This window comes from Pleurodeles waltl, chromosome 2_2 (genome assembly GCF_031143425.1).
Source record: "Pleurodeles waltl isolate 20211129_DDA chromosome 2_2, aPleWal1.hap1.20221129, whole genome shotgun sequence".
NCBI classification, from domain to species: domain Eukaryota; kingdom Metazoa; phylum Chordata; class Amphibia; order Caudata; family Salamandridae; genus Pleurodeles; species Pleurodeles waltl.
Genome location: NC_090439.1, coordinates 1185175 through 1204741, shown reverse-complemented (window position 1 = coordinate 1204741; position 19567 = coordinate 1185175). Strand labels below are relative to the sequence as shown.

The following is a 19567-nucleotide window of genomic DNA, read 5'->3' as shown; positions in this document are numbered from 1 at the left end:
ACAACGCCTTCTCCCTTTGGAAATAGGTATTCCATGGCTTGGGAGGGGTAGCCTCCCCAAGCCACTGGTATGCTTTGAAGTGCACATATGGTGCCCTCTTTGCATAAACCAGCCTGTACCAGTTCAGGGACCTCCAGTCCCTGCTCTGGCGCGAAACTGGACAGTGGAAAGGGGAGTGATTACTCCCCTGCCCATCACCAGCCCAGGGGTGGTGCCAAGAGATACTACAGAGGGCTCCTTGATTCTGCCATCTTGAAACCAAGGTGGTCAGAGGCCTCTGGGATTATCTGAGTGGCCAGGTCAGTTAGGTGACAGCAGAGCACCCTCCTGATGGGTGGTCAGCTGGCTAGGGGACCAATACCCCTTCCAGGGCTAATTAGGGTCTCCCTCTTGGGTGGGTCCTCAGATTCAACGAGCAAGACTCCAGCAGGATTCTGCACAGTTTACTTCGACTTCCGGCCACTGGAACTACAACTGGCCTCCACAGCAGGCTACAAGCTACAGGTGCAGCGACAACTTCGTCCTGCAACATTGTTTCTCTGGCTCCTTCCAGTAACTGCAACATTTCCCTGGCTATGCATCCTCTGAGGGCACCAAGTCTTCAGCCTGCACACGAAGCAAGAAGGAATCTCCATTGGAGTGAAGGAGTCACTCCCTGCATCCGCAGGCACCAACTGCAACGATGACCGGCTGCACAGATTGTAGCAAAGTACCATCTTGCCTGGCATGTTACCCCCATTTTTACTTGTGTGTCAGTTTGTTTTTGCCTGTCTCACTGGGATCCTGCTAGCCAGGACCCCAGTGTTCATAGTTCTTGACTGAATGTGTTCCCTGTGTGGTGCCTAACTGTCACTGAGGCTCTGCTAACCAGAACCTCAGTGCTTATGCTCTCTCTGTCTTTAAAATTGTCACTGCAGGCTAGTGACCATTTTTACCAATTCTGATTGGCACACTGGAACACCCTTATAATTCCCTAGTATATGGTACCTAGGTACCCAGAGTATTGGGGTTCCAGGAGATCCCTATGGGCTGCAGCATTTCTTTTGCCACCCATAGGGAGCTCAGACAATTCTTACACAGGACTGCCACTGCAGCCTGAGTGAAATAACGTCCTCGTTATGTCACAGCCATTTTACACTGCACTTAAGTAACTTATAAGTCACCTATATGTCTAACCCTCACTTGGTGAAGGTTAGATGCAAAGTTACTAAGTGTGAGGGCACCCTGGCACTAGCCAAGGTGCCCCCACATAGTTCAGGGCAATTTCTCCAGACTTTAAGAGTGCGGGGACACCGTTACACGCGTGCACTACATATAGGTCAATAACTATATGTAGCTTCACAATGGTAACTCCGAATATGGCCATGTAACATGTTTAAGATTGTGGAATTGTCCGCTCATGCCAAATTGGGTATTGGGGTGCCAATCCCATGCATCCCTGGGGCTCCAGCATCGACCCCGGGTACTGCCAAACCAGCTCTCCGGGGTTTTCACTGCAGCTACTGCTGCTGCCAACCCACAGACAGGCTTCTGCCCTCCTGGGGTCTGGGCAGCCAAGTCCCAGGAAGGCAGGACAAAGGATTTCCTTAGAGAGGGTGTTACACCCTCTCCCTTTGGAAATAGGTATTAAGGGCTGGGGAGGAGTAGATCACAGATGGTGCCCTCCTTGCATAATCCAGTCTACACTGGTTCAGGGACCCCCAGTCCCTGCTCTGGTGTGAAACTGGACAAAGGAAAGGAGAGTGGCCACTCTCCTGTCAATCACCACCCCAGGTGTGGTGCCCAGAGCTCCTCCAGTGTGTCCCAGACCTTTGCCATCTTGAATGCAGAGGTGTGAGGGCACAATGGAGGCCTCTGAGTGGCCAGTGCCAGCAGGTGACGTCAGAGACACCTCCTGATAGGTGCTTACCTGACTAGGTGGCCAATCCTCTTCTGAGGGCTATTTAGAGTGTCTCCTATGGGCTTCTCTTCAGGTAACAACTTGCAAGAATTCACCAGAGTTCCTCTGCATCTCTCTCTTTGACTTCTGCCAAGGATCGACCGCTGAATGCTCCAGGACACCTGCAAAACTGCAACAAAGTAGCAGGAAGTCTACCAGTGACATTGTAGTGCCTAATCCTGCTGGCTTTCTCGACTGTTTCCTGGTGGTGCACGCTCTGGGGGTTGTCTGCCTTGACCCTGCACTGGAAGCCAAGAATAAATCTCCTGTGGGTTGATGGAATCTTCCCCCTGCTAACACAGGCACCAAACTTCTGCTTCACCGGTCCTCTGGGTCCCCTCTCATCGTGACGAGCGTGGTCCCTGGAACACAGGAGCTAGATCCAAGTGACCCAGACAGTCCAGTGGTCCATCTGTCCAAATTTGGTAGAGATAAGTCCTTGCCTCCCCATTCCAGACAGTAATCCTGTGACCTGCGTGAACTGCAGATGTAAGGGCTTCTGTGCATTTTTGCATGGAAACCTTCGTGCACAGCACAGCCCAGGTCCCCAACACTCCGTCCTGCATTGCTCAACTCGCTGAGGTGACCACCAGCTTCGTCGGACCCTCCTTTGTAGTGTTGAGACTACTGCCATGCTCAGTTTTCTTGAACCTGTGTTCAAGTACTTCTGTGGGTGCTACCTGCTTCTGCATAGGCTCTCTGTATTGCTGAGCACCCCCCTCTGTCTCCTCCAAGGGGCGATCTCCTGGTCCTGCCTGGGCCCGGGCAGCACCCATTTTCTTCAACCACAACCTTTGCAGCTAGCAAGGCTTGTTTGCAGTCTTTCTGCGTGGAAACAACCCTACATCCTCCAGCACTCCGTGGGACATCATGTTTGCAAAAGGAGAAGTTCCTGGCATCTTCCGTTGGTGCAGAATCTTCAACTTCTTTCACCCTTAGGCAGCCAGTTTGCACTGTCATCCGGGGTTTATTGGGCTTCTGCCCCCCTGGACACTTGCGTGACTCTTGGACTTGGTCCCCTTCCTTTACAGGTCCTCAGGTACAGGAATCCATCTTCAGTGCTTTGCAGTCTGTTGTGAACTTTACAGAATGTTCTATCACAACTTTAGTGTGTTTCTGGAGAAGTAGGGTAACTTTACTCCTACTTTTCAGGGTCTTGGGTGGGGTATCTTGGACACACTTAGTGTTTTCTTACAGTCTCAGTGACCCTCTACACATTACCCTAGGCCTGGGGTCCCTAAGTGGTTCGCATTCCATTTTTTTTAGTATATGGTTTGTGTTGCCCCTAGGCCTATTGCATCCTATTGTATTCTACAGTGTTTGCACTACTTTTCTAACTGTTTACTTACCTGATTTTAATCTGTGTGTATATTTTGTGTATTTTACTTACCTCCTAAGGGAGTATATCCTCTGAGGTATTTTTGGCACATTGTCACTAAAATAAAGTACCTTTATTTTTAGTAACTCTGAGTATTGTGATTCTTATGATATAGTGCTATATGATATAAGTGGTAAAGTAGGAGTTTGCATGTCTTCTAGTTCAGCCTAAGCTGCTTTGCTATAGCTACCTGTATCAGCCTAAGCTGCTAGAACACTACTAATCTACTAATAAGGAATACCTGGACCTGGCACAAGGTGTAAGTACCATCAGGTACCCACTATAAGCCAGGCCAGCCTCCTACATAGATCTCCTCTCATATTGATCTGCATGGATCCTGCATCACGGGTAGTGGTATGGAGTTGTCCCTTGGTCCTCTCTGCCAGCTGTCCAACTTTGGTGGAGCTAAGTCCTTGCCTTCTCACACAGGAAAGTACCACCATGCACCACGTCTCATGCAGCTATCAAGGCTTGTTGGTATCTCCTCCAAGGGATCTTCAGGCTCCATATAGCCAGAGGCCCTGGCACTCTTCATGCAATGTGTGTGAGTGCTATGTGACTACAGTGGTATTGCATAAGCTTTGCATGTCTCCAAGATAAGCCTTAGCTGCTCATCCACAGCTACCTAGCCTGGCTTCTAGACACTGCCTACACTTCACTACTAAGGGGATACCTGTACCTGCTATAATGTGACAGTACCAGAGGTACTCACCATACCCAAGGCAAGCTTCATACACTCTGCATGAGCTCAGGCCATATAGTTGCGATAGTCAAAGCAATGCAACCTTTCCACTTTCAGTGCCACCTCCTCCCGCGCCTCCAGGAGCTCCTGTTGGACCTCCGCACACCCCAGATGTCTTTATTTCAGCTGTCCTGAGAAAATCTTTTGCCTCCAAGGTCTCCCCAAACAGCGTGCGTCGGATCCCCAGTGACTTGAAAATGCAATGCCTTCTGAGCACCACCTTAAGGGCGTCCCCCATTTAGACAGGAGGGAAGTAGCAGTTCTGGCATTCATGTCAAAATAATGTTGCACATCTGTGTCTATGTGGTCCCGAAAGACCTGGTCGTTCAGGGACTCCATTCAGAGGCGACAAGTGGGTATCACCGGATGCTCTCTTGTCCATTGCAATCACATCAGCAAGGGGTTGTTGTTGTAAATTGTGCAAGGCAAATATTCTGTGATGGCCACTCTTGTATATCAGCCGTGCACAAAAAGGAGTCCAGCCGCTTATGAAGGTGGTGGAAATTAGTGAAGGAGTAATCCCTCTTGTACGTGTGCTAGCGTCTCCATGAGTTAAATAGCCCCAATTCCTGCTGCCAGCGCTGCAAGTGTTTCTCGTAGAGGGGGGGTGGGAGCAATCCAGCTCCAAGTCCAAGACACAGTTATAGTCTCCGGGCTATTTCACAAGAGAGCTCATCGAAAAACTTTGCCTGCCCCATACTGCTCAATGCTACATCGTGCCCATCCAGGCACCCAAATACTAGCAGATATCTCCCCTTGGGATCTACAATCTGCCCAGTGTGCTGGAACGGAACTCGTGCCCTAACTGACGCGCACAAAAGCTGAGTAAATTGTATAAAGAGGTCATTTGCCATGTGCGGCGTAATTTTGGGAAGGTCCTCAACCGTCAGTCTGTCCAGGCAGGCAGCACTAGAGGCACTGGAGCGCCAGGAGCTCTCCCCAAACAACTGAGGGGGTGATGTCTGCTCACCTCTGCTCAGCATCGCCACTTCCTGTATCACCTGCTGCTGTGCTCTCTGTGCCTCCTCTCCTGCTGGAGTCAGCATGCCCCTCGCCGGTCCATGCCGCTTTCTCTTTTTTGTCAAGGTTTTCGCTTTCTCGACTGGGTCCTGCATGTGCATCCAACCAGCTCCATACCCCCCGAGACATGTGGAAAAATTGTGAGCCCTCTGGCGTGACCACTTGCAGGTGCGCCAGAAAGAGCATAGCACATTGGATGCCCAGTTGTCGCTGGGGATGCTTGGCTGCCACGAACGATGCGCGCTATTTTTGGACAGCCCTGGTGAAGTTCGGAAATGTCATTACTCTCTGGCTGTCTATGTGGATATCACCTTTCGTTCGAGCGTAACTAGTATGTGGTCATGGTCCTTGTAGTGAAGCAGCTTTGCTTCTTCATGTATCCTTTTTTCTAGGAACGACAAGGGGTCCCTTCTCTCCACTTGCTCAGGTATGCCAACAATCCAAATATTATTTCTACTGGATCTATTCTCCCCATCTTCTGCTCTGCTCTCCAAAACCTGTGCCTTGGCCTCCAGCGCAGCCATCTTAGGCTGCATTTCCGCCACGTCCGGGTGAAGGTCAGAAAGCATTCTCTCAGTGGTGGTCACCCTTTCGGCTAAGCACCTGTTATTGTCACGCAGAAGACCTAGGTCAGCACTCTGCCTCAATGTTTGTTTCTAAGACTTCTCTCGTGGTCGTAACTGCTTGTAGTATGTCTTGCAGGGTAGGACCAGGAGGCTCCTCCTTCAGGGGCACCATGGTTCCGGTCAGGGGCTCCAGGACCCCGGACTCCAGGTCTCCTTCTCACTTCCTAGACACCTTCCCCATTGGGCACAATAGAAGCCCAAGCAAGCAGTCCGACGGGGGTAAGGCAATTCCCATCCACAGGCCACCCACCTGAAGGTCAGCTCCTCACAGGACTGGCCCCCGAATGCCAGCCCAGACAGGCTCCCAACTGGATAGTACACCACACATCTGCCACTGTAGCTTGAGCCAATGCCTGGGGGCCACACACAAGTATCCTTCTCAGTGCATCAGTCCCAGGACATCAGGCCACATCTGTCTGCGCTGATCTCAGGAACTGTCCACTCCTGTGAAAGGTCTACTGGTCCCCAGGGAAGGAGGGGCACCGCTCCACCCATCTCTATCACCAGCACGCTGTGGTTATCTGGCGCTGCAGCCACATCATATGCTTGATCTGTGCAGGGCCTGAGCAGGCCCCCAGCTCCCCTCATCACGAGCAAGGTCCCACTGCCCCCGCTCAAAACCAGGGGCCCTCCTGCCAATGTTTTTGGCACAGCGCTCTTCGGAGTTCACTCCCGGCTAGCTGGTGCCCACCTGTTACATGCTGGACCAAGAGGCACTGCAGCAGTTTTCCCCCCTCATGCAGTGACTGGGCCTAGGGCCCATCTGTCTCCTGGCCCCCAGAGCACACCAGCGCCGCCTTGTGATCTCTCACTGCATGGTAGATGGGAGGGTTGCAGCCCTCTTGCAGCACTCGGTCCTTTTAAGAATTGGGCCCCTAATTAGGTCTGAAATTAACCAAGACCTTTTGCTATTAATAAAAATCTCTCTCTCTATGTATCTATCCATCCATCCATCTGATTGTCTGTCAGCTGGCTTAATTGGGAGTGACATTCTGCTCTTTTACAAGCAGCATATCTGTACACAGTTTTGTGCGGTGCGAGGGACTACTGAGCAACGTGCACTTTTTGAGACCAAATATTTACTCTTTTTGACAATGTCTGTTATAGTGTGGACCTGGCAGCTCCCACTGCCATTTTACAAAAACCATGCCAAAACAAGACATACATTGACAAAACCAAATAGCTGGCCACCAATGTCAAACTTGCTGGCGTCGCCAATGCTGGTTTATTTTCACATTTCCCATAATCTTGTTAAAATGGATTGAAAGAAATGGTAACTAACATTTCAGTTTAGCAAAACTTTTTTTTTTCTTAGTTGCATTTTTGTGAATATTTTATGTTGAAAGCAAAAAAAAGAAAAAAAAAATCAAACTTGCTTTGAAGCTTCTTCAAAAAATTTCAGCTGATCAGGGAGCATTATATGTAGCTTCATATTGTTAAACTTTCCAAAATCTTTACACATTTTTTATAATGGAATCACTCTATGTAGTGTAGTTCAAAGTAAAATTTCGTAAGAGCGCTCACCCCAATATTAAAGTCTTTGCATTAATGAACCATAAATAGAAGTTTGAACAGCATTAATATCTGGACACAAATATCATAATTGCAGACAATGCCTTTTTCTGATCTATGATGTGGTACTGTAAACTGGCAGAAAATGTTCATGCTGGAGAGGGTTGAGCCTACTTGTCCTAAGGACAAAATAAACATGAAAACTTGTTGTCCTGGACCCTAAGCAGTATGTCCTGGACGTCGGGCTATAGGAATCCCACACCCTGATATTTTATAACACAAAATTGAATGAAATTGATAAAAACCTAATCAGTAGAACCGAAGGTGGGTGTTTTTAAAATGGAAGGTATTAATAGCGCCTTAGAGGCACAAAGTACCAATTGCACATATCTGGCTACGTCGGCCCGGGACAAAGTCATGAGTTCATGCTGACCCCAATGGAGTGTTGGTCAGGTAGGACATGAATTGCAGCCACTGGGAAGTTGCAGCTTTTGTCCTAGGTGTGGGAGTTGCGTAGTGCTGCAATACAACTCACTCCCACAGACTCAAGCATAGAGGACCAGGTCAGGTCCAATTGAGTATGGTCAGCTGGAAGGAAGGAAAGGCCTATGGAATTTTGTTGTGTCCTTGTAACTCAAACAGGAGGCCAGCCAAACAATCATTGGAGGCACTTGCGGGGTCCTGCGTTCAAGGCAATCCAGTCTAGTCTTCCTTCATCAGTCAGCAGGGCAGTCTTTCTTAATCTTCTCAGGTGCAGGGGTGTTCTGATGAGAGGTTCTCGCTTTGTCATTTTTATGCCAGCGCCAGCCTGTGGGTGGGGGACACTGCCTCTGTCTAACCCTAAACTGGTTCTGGTCAGTTCTTCCCTTTCCCCTGGGTCTGGCACTAGCCACGCTAGTGAAACAAAAGACAGGCACACCCAGGTGTAAGCTGCATTCACCACTGATAGTGCAGGCATCTTCTGAAGGTAGGAACAGGCTGGGTGCAGCCCTCATCACACCAATTGAAGCTCAGGAAGGGGCTGGGTAAACCCCCAGGGTGACCTGCTCAGGCAAGGGAGGAACTTGTTTCTCCCCCACACTCAAGGCACTTTTCACTCATGTCTGGGATGAACACACAAAACCACAGGACAGTCATTAACATCCATGTGACACTAGCAGAAAGGCACATTTGGTTCAGGCAGGAAAATTCCAATTTCTTTTTTTTTTATATATATAAACGTGGCACTTTCAAAATAGTAATTTAAAATCAAACTTAACCATTAAAGAGGATTTTAAATTCAACCAGAATCAGTTTAGTAAGGGCTTATCTAGCTGTTTTCAAACTCGTTATCACTGATTAAATGTAATAAGGTAACCCAATGTCAGTCTACACGCAAGCTAGCCTTACTGTAGTGAAAAACTTCCAGTACATTTAAATATGAAATATACATAGCCTACCTTTTAAATACCATGCACCCTGTTCTGTGAGGTGTTTGGCCATACCTTAGGGGTGATTTATAAATACAAGCATTTGCAATGCAATAGGTCATGCATTGCTGGTGTTAGAGCTATTGACATTGTAAATGCATAACTAGACTTTTCTTGCCACATAAATTAGTAACCCTGGCCAAATAATTCCAGTGGCCCTGCATATTACTAAAGCACTTTCCATGACCTTCCTCCTCTATCTACAGCAAAAATGAAAATATTGCCATTATTCTTTTTTTTTTATATTGTTAGTTTGACCCCGCACCCCCCCCAACCTATTGTGGGGACCCACAGATGAACTAACAAGAAGAGCATGTTGTGCAGAGAGCTATGGGGCAAAAATGTTTTGCAAAAGCAATGCCCCTCAAAGCATTATGGGGGCGAGTTTCCAAGTGCAGCGAATATTATATCTTGACTGTAATGCTCAGAACAGCCCATAGAGAGCACCACTATAAAATAATATTTGTAAGAAAAATGGGCATGTAACCATATAGTTAGTCCTTAGAGAGCATAACCACATGAAAACAGAAAGGCAGAATGTAATGCAGTGTAAGGAGATATTTAGTCCCTAGAGGGCATAGAGCCTTACACATTTGCAGGCCTACTAGAATAATATTACAAACAAGGCCCTTAAAACACAAACTACTCCCAGCTGTAAAGTAAAAGTCCCAGCCATGAGAGAACTTAAAAAGACACTGATTAGTGGGAGTCGTTATTTTGGGTCCCCAGCCCCAACCTAGTGTGGGGACCCAGAGATGACAGACAGAAAGTGTCACGCGCTGAACAGTTTGGTGGTGGTCCCATTGCAGTAGGACCACCTCAGGCTGAGTTAGAGGGAAAAAAAATTAAAAAAAAGAAATGCCCTGCAAAGCATTATGGGGTGAGTTTCCCAAGTGCAGTGAATGTTATAGTATTGGTTCATCCACTGTGGCAGGAGAGCCGCTTTGAGGATTTCTAGGTTTTAAATGCTCCAGTTTGTATATTGTTCAACTGCTAAACTTGTATGTTAGCTTTACTCATGTAAAGCACTCCTCAGATCAAGGTTGCGCTATATGAAACCTCACTTAGTCATGTAAAGCGCTCCTCCAATCGAGTCTACGCTATATGAACCTCTAAAAACATTTGTGAATGAATGAAAAAAAATCCTCCAGCTTGCAGCCTTTGTCCACAGACATCACATAGCAACAGCTACATGCCCAAAACAAGAAAGAGCAACAGACAACATACGGCCCTGCAGTTCCCTCTTCTAGGGATGTATGAGTAAATTAAATGTCCGACATAGGTTTATACCAATTTTACCATGTTTGGAAGGGGGGGCACAAGCACTTTACCATCGGTTAGCATGTGTAAAGTGCACAGAGTCCTAAAATTCAACACAACTGGTTCCGCAAAGAAAAAAAGTGTAGGGAAGGCATAAATCTGGGGAAATACCATGCAAAACATGGTCATTTTCAACATAAGGAGTTTACGTTGCTTATTTTTAGAAACAACCAATAGCTATTGAAAGAATCAGCTAAATTCTCTCGCAGCAACCCATAGAAGTGAAGGATCACAAATGATATTTGTATTCGGAAAATTGTATTCCTTATAAATCTTAATTAGCACACACCAAAGAACCAAGCATGAAAATTCCACATGAATATATATGGTGTGCTTTGAATAGAAAGATATTGGTCTATCATATAATTTCCCTAAATATTTTTCCTTGCAAAACATGGAATTCCAATTTACACAAAAAAATGGGTAACAAAAACTTTAAGCAAAGTAGAGAAAAAGAGCTGAAACATTTTGCGCTTTTATTTTTGGAGTAACGCTTAAGGACAGACTGACAGCTACCTTTTGGTCTAAACTTTACCCTCTAGTCTTGAAAAGGCCCCAGGCCTGTTCACCCCGATGAGGTGGAACATACACTTGCTGTATTTTTTAGTTATGAAAAACCTAAAATAGACAATGTCAAATCATTGTGACTTATAGTGAATCTCTGTTCTACTCTAATGAATGTGATGACTTTTACTGCTAAATGTTCTATATATTTAAGGAAAGGTTTGACAAAATGTAGGACTTGGCATTACTTTATTAGTATATAAATATCCCCATATCTTCTAGTAATTTTGATTACTTACACTGATGGCGGGGATCATGTCCTCAAGGAGATATTTACACACTTTTTAATCAATACAGCATCATTAGAACACTTGGATCTTAAGACCCTTCTTTCCCCCAAATCACCTTAAGAAATCAGCATTGCACTTTACCTATAAATACCTTTGTTATCAGGACGCTGAAATATTTAGTTTCATAAAGGTCTATCATGCCCAACATTCATTGGGAAGAATCTCGGAACATTGTGACTATCTAAAGAGACAGACTGAGCCAAAACCTACAAAGTCCATGGTTCTTCTGTCCCACAACAGCAATAAGCTGATTGACAGGTTAAATGAGGTGCGGAGTACTATATCCACCATACACAATGAAAATACCTTCTGAGCTTCATGGCACCTCAACGCACTAATTTCAGTTATCTCAAGAGCAGTTAGTCTGGAAAGAAAAACAAGTGTTTCTTTGAGAACCACACATCAAATATGTACCCTGTGTGCTCAGGACAAACAGTACTGCGAAGAAGTGTACTATGCAAGTAACATAGTAGCAGTACTCTGCATGAATCTAGGCAACACGTCTACTACCCAATCAACTAGCTTCATATCACGGCTAGACTGAAAACTCAAACTGTTCAAACAAGTACCATGCTTCAAGAAACCACAACTAGAATGGGCCATGGAGTGCATGGTTAGGTCATTCCAGCCTATTCTGTTCTGAAAGCAACCACTAACTTGCAGCCTACCAAGAAAATTCCAGAGTGGCAGAACCACCAGTATGGATCCTATTCGAATTTGATCAAATAACTGTTTTGAGGGGATGCAGTGGGAGTGTGGTGTATGTTAAATAACCTGTGGCTCCCAACAGTATGACTTCTGTCAGGGTAACAGAATATTGTGCGCCTCACAAACTAACTGGCTGATGCATATCTTTAACAAAATTATTTTTAAAAGTGGCCTTATTGGTCAATTAGAATCCATCAAATTGTATTGCTGGTGGCCGACATACTACATCTCCCTTACTGGAAAGCCAATACCACTACAATCTGAATGATGAGTAAGGTGGCGTTGGGGATACAGAATAACTGGATGAATCCGTGTCGAGTTATGAATGAAGTGTACATTGTTGGCTCCTGCAAACTGTTCTGGTCATGAGAAAGAATAAAATGTGTACCTTTAGATTTGAAGCAGGGATTTTTAGGCACGCAACATTTTGCAAAGTTCCTACTTTTTTAGAATTAAAGTAGATTACTGGTTTTCCTCTATCTTTGATAAGTAATCTGCCATTTATCAAGTTCATTTTAATCATGTAACGAGGAATGAACTCCATGCAAATTGCGTATTTGTGTCAAACCCATGCTGGAAAAAGTATGCAGATTTTTTCTTATGCAACACTGCACTCTGTGGAGCTTCATTTATGCACAACAATGCAGGGAACACTTTCCTGAGAACTATAACTTCTAAAGAACCATTTTAAGTCTGAATAAGGATATAAATGCCATATTGTGTAGCAAAATCCATGATTTTCGCATAGATAGCGTACACAAGTTTACAAGCTGTGCAGAGTTAGCCGCAGGAAGGCTGGAAAAAAAGCTTGGTCCACCCTCTTGAAGGACTCAAGTCCTTTAACCCTGTCCAAACAGTACCAGACAGAAAGATATGTAAACTCAACACAGACCAGTTGCAGCTGCTGTTTAAACCAAATACAATAGATTGCCACAGCTCATGGAATGCTCTCAGTGCAAATCATAGGACCGCACTTGAAAGTCTCACAGCACTTCAGAACCCGTACTATTCGAAGTTCTGTAATGGATTGACCCCTTTTAGCAAATGCCTGTAGGTCTTCAGATTTTGCTAATACTATCATAATATGGAATATAATTTCAGCCACCCCTTAATGGGCAAAACAACGTTAAATTTGCAGTGCATTTTATGACGGCTCAATAAACAGAGGTTCTCTGGATTGGCGAGATTCCACTTCCCAAAAAAAAAAAAAAAAAAAAAAAAAAAAAAAAACAGAATGCCGCTGAGGGACCGTAACCTACAGGTATATCAATGTACCACAATGGCTGTAGTATCCTAGATGTCATGGGCTCTACCTATGAGCTCGCTTTCCTATCTTCTCTCCCAACAATATTTTTCTACTACCATGATAAAATATATTTCAGTATTTAATGCTTCCCCCCAAAAATAAATCATAGGTAGTATCTTGGGCTATGAGTGAACAATTAAATGTCTTCAGTAATGTAGTTAGCCTACCTTTGGGGGCTCTTCATAAACGACGTCAAGAGTTTGAAAGACTTCGGTTGGCCCTTTACTGTGCAACAAGGAAAAAAAATGAAAATTAGTTTACAAGTTAAATTAGGCAGAACAATCACAAACATTTGATGATAAATATGTAAAAATATGGAAGTTTTTTTTTTTTTTTTACTGCAAATACACAGCAAAACATGACGGAGTTCTTTGTACCATGCAAGGGAAAATAAAATCAGTACCAATGCAAATGAATTACATCTAAGCCACTACATCGCAGATCCATTTAAAAAAAATCAAATCCCGAGCTGCTACCTTTTTCAAAAGTGTATACATCTATGGCTAATCTTCAAACAGTGACTCCACGCCATAAAGAGCGGAAAACGGGGAGGTATGTTGGCAGTATCGGAGGTCAGATCACCCTTGATTTAGTTAGACCAGTGCTTAATTTGTAAATTAAAACGTGTCGGTGCCCAAAGCCCTCCTCTTAAACACGGAGCTGTTGCAATTAAACGTGGGAGCACGCAATACTGAGGCAGCGTAATGCTGAAGCCATCTCGGGCCTCTTCAGTCCATTTAAAGCCACTCCCTGCGCCTTCAGGTTTCTCTTGCAGCTTTCTGCTTTCTCCCTTTGGGACGTTTATTCGTTTTTCCCTTCCTTCGTCTTTCCCACATGTGTCTTTTGCTCGCAGACAAATGCTTGAGGCAGAAGAATAAGCCCCAGCCCTCAAAAATAAGTGCTGGTGCTCAGTACCAGAAACAACAAGCACAAATTAAGCACTGAGTTAGACTCAACGTAGTGGCGGCACTACCGATTATAAATGAATAAAAGAAATGCCATCTTACCTTGGTGAAGTGGGCAAAAAGTGACTCGTCATGTAGTGAAAGTAATAAAATATCATCTCAACCAAAAGTTTTAAAAGAGGTTTCATAATAAAGGAAACCAGTGACTGTCCTCAGAGCAACAAGGCGCTGATTCAGACAGTGATTGTGGTCCTGAAAAGAGGGGGAGGAAATGTACTTAGGAAACATGGATACCTCCAAATGAAACAGATTGCGACCACACAGCCCTCTCAAACTATTAAGTTCTCCAAATTATAACCAAGTTAGCATGGAGACCTGTATTTCTTAGCATCTAGGTTGACTTTAATAAATCCATAGATGCACACACACCTCGGTCCGCAGCATTACAAGACAGCAACTAAGATGCATAGTCATACAGTGGAAGCAAATGAAACTGACAACACCGGGGTAATGTGTTCGAGTTTCCTGCCACACATCACTATCCTGCTATTATTCATCAGGGATCATTGACTTTAGCACTCACTGAAGATGTATTTGTCAACACCAAAACACAACTTCAAATTCAGGCAGAGATACCTCAGTCTTTCACTCTTCCATAGGTGAGAAATGGAGTACAAATCATTCAGGTAATAGTAGAAGCTGTAATTTACAGTAATTAGGGCGCCAGAGGCTAAAGCGACTAGCAGCGGGACGCCAGTCTCTTTTTTTCCTGAGTCAATCATTATGTGCATTCCCGCCATCGCAACTGTGGTGGGTAAGCCTCTGCACCGGAGTTGGCAGATTGGGGGGAATAAAAGGATGAAACCCACCTATGTGTAGCACTCCCCAATCTGGTACTAACTGCCTTCATGGCAATGGACACCTACAGAAAAAGTCACAGCAATCACAAACAGAAATGTGTCCATACAGGTGTGTCCCAATAATTACCCAATTAATCTGAAATTATAACCAAACAGTACACCCTATTGGAACCACTCAATCGTATTATAATGTAGCAATGTCACTACAATATGCTACATGTGGGTGCACACAGAATGTACTACCAAAATTAACTCTAATCTCCAAACATGGCAGAGATGTATGGAGGGCACTTGTCCCCTTGGTGTGAGCAATAAATTACAAACATTAGATGTCATCTAACTATAAAGTGCCAGGTTCCCTGTGTAATGCTTATGTGCATATTATGGACATATCAAAATAAACACACATGCATTCTCATATCACAATAACAGAAACATAATTTTGATGTATGCGTCCACTACCAACATGAATGATAGCACCAAAATTGACATGTCCAACACAAATGTACAATACTAATGCATGCATTATAAAATTCTCTTAAATATACAACCTGTGCTTGTCACTTACACAAGTAAAAGTGCATGGCACACACATTAGCAGAAATAAAATCATCAGCAAACAATTTGTAGCAATCATATAATAAGGCCAGGACAAAGTATTTTCAAAATAAAAATATTTTATATAAATGAGAAATTTCTCATAAGTAAAAATTGTACAAGGAAAAAAACATATTTGGAAGGGGTACCAAAATGTTTTGACGGAATGGTCTGAAGTTTGGGTGGGGTGGTCTGAGGTTTGCGAGGGGTGGTCTGGGTTGAAGAAGGGTTACAGGACGGGGCAAACATAAGGTCCTCCCAGAAGAAAGAGGTAGGGTGAGAGGGATGAAGTTTGGGTTGGGAGGTAGAGGGAGTGTCAGTTGCTGTTGTGCATGTGTCCGTTGATGATAGGAGGTGCCTAAGGGTCTGGTGTATATGGTGCATGTTTTGCTTTGTGTTTCTTACTGGGTGTCTGTTGTGTGGGTAAGTGTGGGCGTTGGTGTTTACTATGTGTTTGCATCTGTTGTGAAGGTGGTGTGTGTGCTGGTGCATGTGTGTATGGAGCTGGGTGTGGTGACTGTGCTCGTAGTGTGGAGGTGTTTGTATAGTGGTGGCTGCAGGTGTGCTGGTAATGAGTGTTGGTGTTTGGGTCGTGGTGGGTGTGGTGTGTGTGTGGGGGGGTATCCGCAAGTATGTGTTTGCTTCTTGTCAGTGTGAGGATTTGTTGCTTGTGACTGTTTGAGTGGGTGCATGTAAATATGTGCATTTGCTTTCAGTAGGACTGTGAAGAGGGATTTGGAATGGGGAAAGGGAGGGAGTTGGGGCACGAGGTTAAGGTGGGTGGGAGGTTGTGGTCAATCAGAAGGCCAGACCTTGGAATGACCAATGTATGCCAGACAGGGCACCATGAATGCCATTCAGGTAAGCCAGTATCTGATTATTTGGACGACCAAGCCCCTGGCTGGCATTCAATAGTGCAGTCTGGCCTACAGAGATAGTCCACAAAAAATTAACAGCCTCTTTATTGAGCACATCATAGGAGAGATGCCAGCAGCGAAAGTGACACCACCCCTTTTAGGGGAGTGGCTATGACTACTGGGAGTAAGAAACATGGAATGTGGGTAGCTGACAATGCAGATGGAGTGGTTGCACCAGGGTTTGCCACTACTAGGGACTGGTTGTCGGAGGCCACTGAAGAAGATGAGGCACTCGTGGCCTCCACACCAGTCCCCTCACTGGCACTGTGTCCCTCTGTGCTGGTTGCGTCTGCACCATTGCCACAGTGCCCAGCTTCTTCTCTGCTGACAGGGACACTATTACCTTCACCTTGCCCAGATGATGCCGTAAAAACAGATACAACAGTTTGAGGCAATCTGTGTAAATGGAGTTCAACATGAACTTTGCTCAGAAAACATTTGCAAAGTTTACAGATTACACCTGCTTCAAGGCACTCAAACTTGGTTTCTTTATCATCGGTACCTCATGCATGACGGAAGAAGTCCACAAACTATCTACTCACAGTCTGAAAATTCCTAGTGTATGCCTTTTGTCCCTTATCCACTTATTTCTCTGAATGACAAATTGCTTTGAATGCATTAGTAAACACACAGAACTGGTTACATTCCTAAACCACTGCAGTACAGATCAAAATATGTTCAACATATCCAAAACAGAAATGTCTTGGCCCGGATATTTACTCATCAAGATGAGATACAGCAACATCTATGTAATGGAACCTTCCATCTGTAATTGGCATTTCAAGTATCACTTTGTTCACCATCATTGCTTTCCCATCTGGACATAACTAAGGACATTTGCATATCATTTGGGCTATGTGTAACTCTGTCACCAATGTGTACACACTTCAGTCTGTTTCAATTAATACATTCTGGCATGAAAAGTCATGTTGATTGACAGACTGGCTCACATGCACTTTTGGGAAGGAATGAGGCTTCTGTCTACACGGAACTGATTTTTGCTATTGAAACATTTCTCAAACTGTTTTCAGATAAGGAATGTTGTCATTGTAAGCATGTTTGCAGTCCTTTTGGTGCAGCTGCTCATTTACATATTTTCACTGTACCAACTAACCAATGTAAAGCCTGAATCTGCCAATATCTCACAAGTGCTCACTATGCCATGTCACTAGTAATAGGCCCTACATTACCTCGTCACATCTGTGATGGATCATTGAACCTGACCCAATCGTCAAATGGGGCATGTTTGGTACAAATGTTCCTCATAACATGGAGAAAATGCAGGGACCCCTTTTTGCATGCTGCTATGTGCCTGCTCTAAATAGTATTTGGCTTGTGATGAGGAATCTAGTGACAAACCTCGGCACAAAATTATATTCCAAACACAGCATCAGACACCGTCTGAAAAACGTACACATCCAGAAACCCTCATCTGCGTTGGATGTGTCTCAACCATCATGTTGATGCCAAACTACACTGCTGTAAATAAGGTTAAACAATAAGACAAGGCTACATACAATACCTCACCCTCTTAATGCTGCTATTGGGCCCTCAACTGCCCAAGAAGCTCGGAGGAGGGCGACCACAAAGATGCAGGCCATTTGGGGAGTGGTGGGTCAGGCTGCAGGGCATGTGCTGGAGGGCCTGGCCGAGCTGGACTAGCGCTGACTTCCTGGTCCAGCGTAGGAGGTACTCCCACCTCTTCCTGCAATGCAGGCTGCACCGCTTGAAGAACCCTAGGGTCCACAGCTCCTTCATGATGGCCTCCCTGATGTCCTGCTTTTGACGGTCGTTGACCTATAAGGTTGAAAATAAATGACCACAAAAGAGGTTTTGAGTGATTCTGGTTGTTTTTAGTGCAGTCACACAATTTACTAGCAGCTCTCGCAAGCATTCCCAGAACATACAGTACAGATTGTCTACAAACATTTCAAAGTTCCTTAGAAACACTCATTTGCAGTGATCTGTAGAGAATCCTCATCATTTTTTCCTCATGTTTCCAATACAGGACACTAACTAAGGCATCTAAGGCAGGAATAGGGCACTTGTCGTGTAGTGAGACCCACTACAGATTAGTCCAACTCACCGTTAGCAGCTAAAGGCTAAACAACCTGTACATTATGTGCCCATATTCCCCCCCACACACACACAGCCTAACCTTCTAAGAGTCGGATACTATGGTTTGCACCACCTACAATGACTAAGGGCAGTCTGTGAGTGCTGCCATGTGTCAGTGAGAGCATGGTTTGGGGTGATATATGAACAAGTGTGTGTAGTAATGTTACATACTTTTATGGCTGGTTGTGAGCCTGTGTAATTTAGACTGGCAGCACAGACAATACCTTTCCTATATGAGGCACCATGACATGTTTAAAACAAAAGGTTATTGCAATTCCCTATTATACCTGCACATTCACTTGACAGAGCAGCAGACAACTCCAGAACTAAGAAAAATCTTTGATGTCAGATTTCTAGCATTTTGACCTGAGCTGTATGTTTTCAATTAAACTACTGGTACAGTGCCTTCTAGCCACTGGAAATAAGAGACCTGCATTTTGTCTCATTAAACCTGGAATTGTGAGCAACATGCCCTGAAAACAGCCAATTCTCACAGGTGAATTTTCACTTCAATGCAGGGACATTACTAATGTCCACAAACAACACCCTGTACCTAGCTAAATCATTCAATTCACTGCCCTCTGATCACAACACATCAGTCATGAACAAAAACAGACAAACAGCCTGTATACAGAGTGGTAACAAGTTACATTGGCAAACATTTCCCACTCAAACATGTACCTGTTCCTCTGGGTTCCCACACATCTGCTTGTACAGGGACAGGACCTCTTAGTTTAGGAGCTTCAGCTCTTCAGGGGAGAAGGCAGGGTCCTGGTCACCTTCTTTGCCCAGCATCCTGGGTTCCAGAGGTTGATAACAGCAGAAACAAATTAGGCGGTCCTGTTGGGTGCAGTGTCAGAGGCAAGTGAGCTTTTTTCCAATATGCTGTGTCCATGTACATGGCGGATGCTATTCAGGATGGATAGGGACACAGCCATTGGCTTTTGTGCATAGCCATTAAAGGCTTTCAGACCATTTCCAGACCTTGCCACCATGGAGGAAAGGGATGTTACTAAGAGGTTTCGGTAAAATAGACAAGCAATCCTGGATTTTGGTCAACAGATGGAGCCTGATCTCCCGCCTCACAATATGAATACTACAGCTATAACAGGAAAATAGTAACTCATGGCAGTACTTCCTTTTTCAGGCACTGGCTCTTTTCGACATTCTGTGGCAGTATCTGGAGACATGTTCCAACCAGCTTTCAGTGGTGTGCTAAAAAAGGTCCTTTCTTCAATGCTGAGACGCATCAACAGTTACATCCAGTTCCCTCAACAGGATTTGGCCATGGTGAAG

At 44.8% G+C, this 19567-nt stretch overlaps 1 protein-coding gene across 1 annotated transcript in view; it reads right to left on the bottom strand.

The window, feature by feature from the left end:
• The window catches only part of LOC138283088 (synaptonemal complex protein 2-like), a 413718-nt gene that overhangs the window by 281905 nt on the left and 112246 nt on the right, over window positions 1–19567 (bottom strand). The window contains exon 6 of the mRNA XM_069221232.1: window positions 13042–13099. Within this exon, the coding sequence (XP_069077333.1) occupies window positions 13042–13099 (58 nt within the window). The remainder of the gene's footprint in view (window positions 1–13041; window positions 13100–19567) is intronic.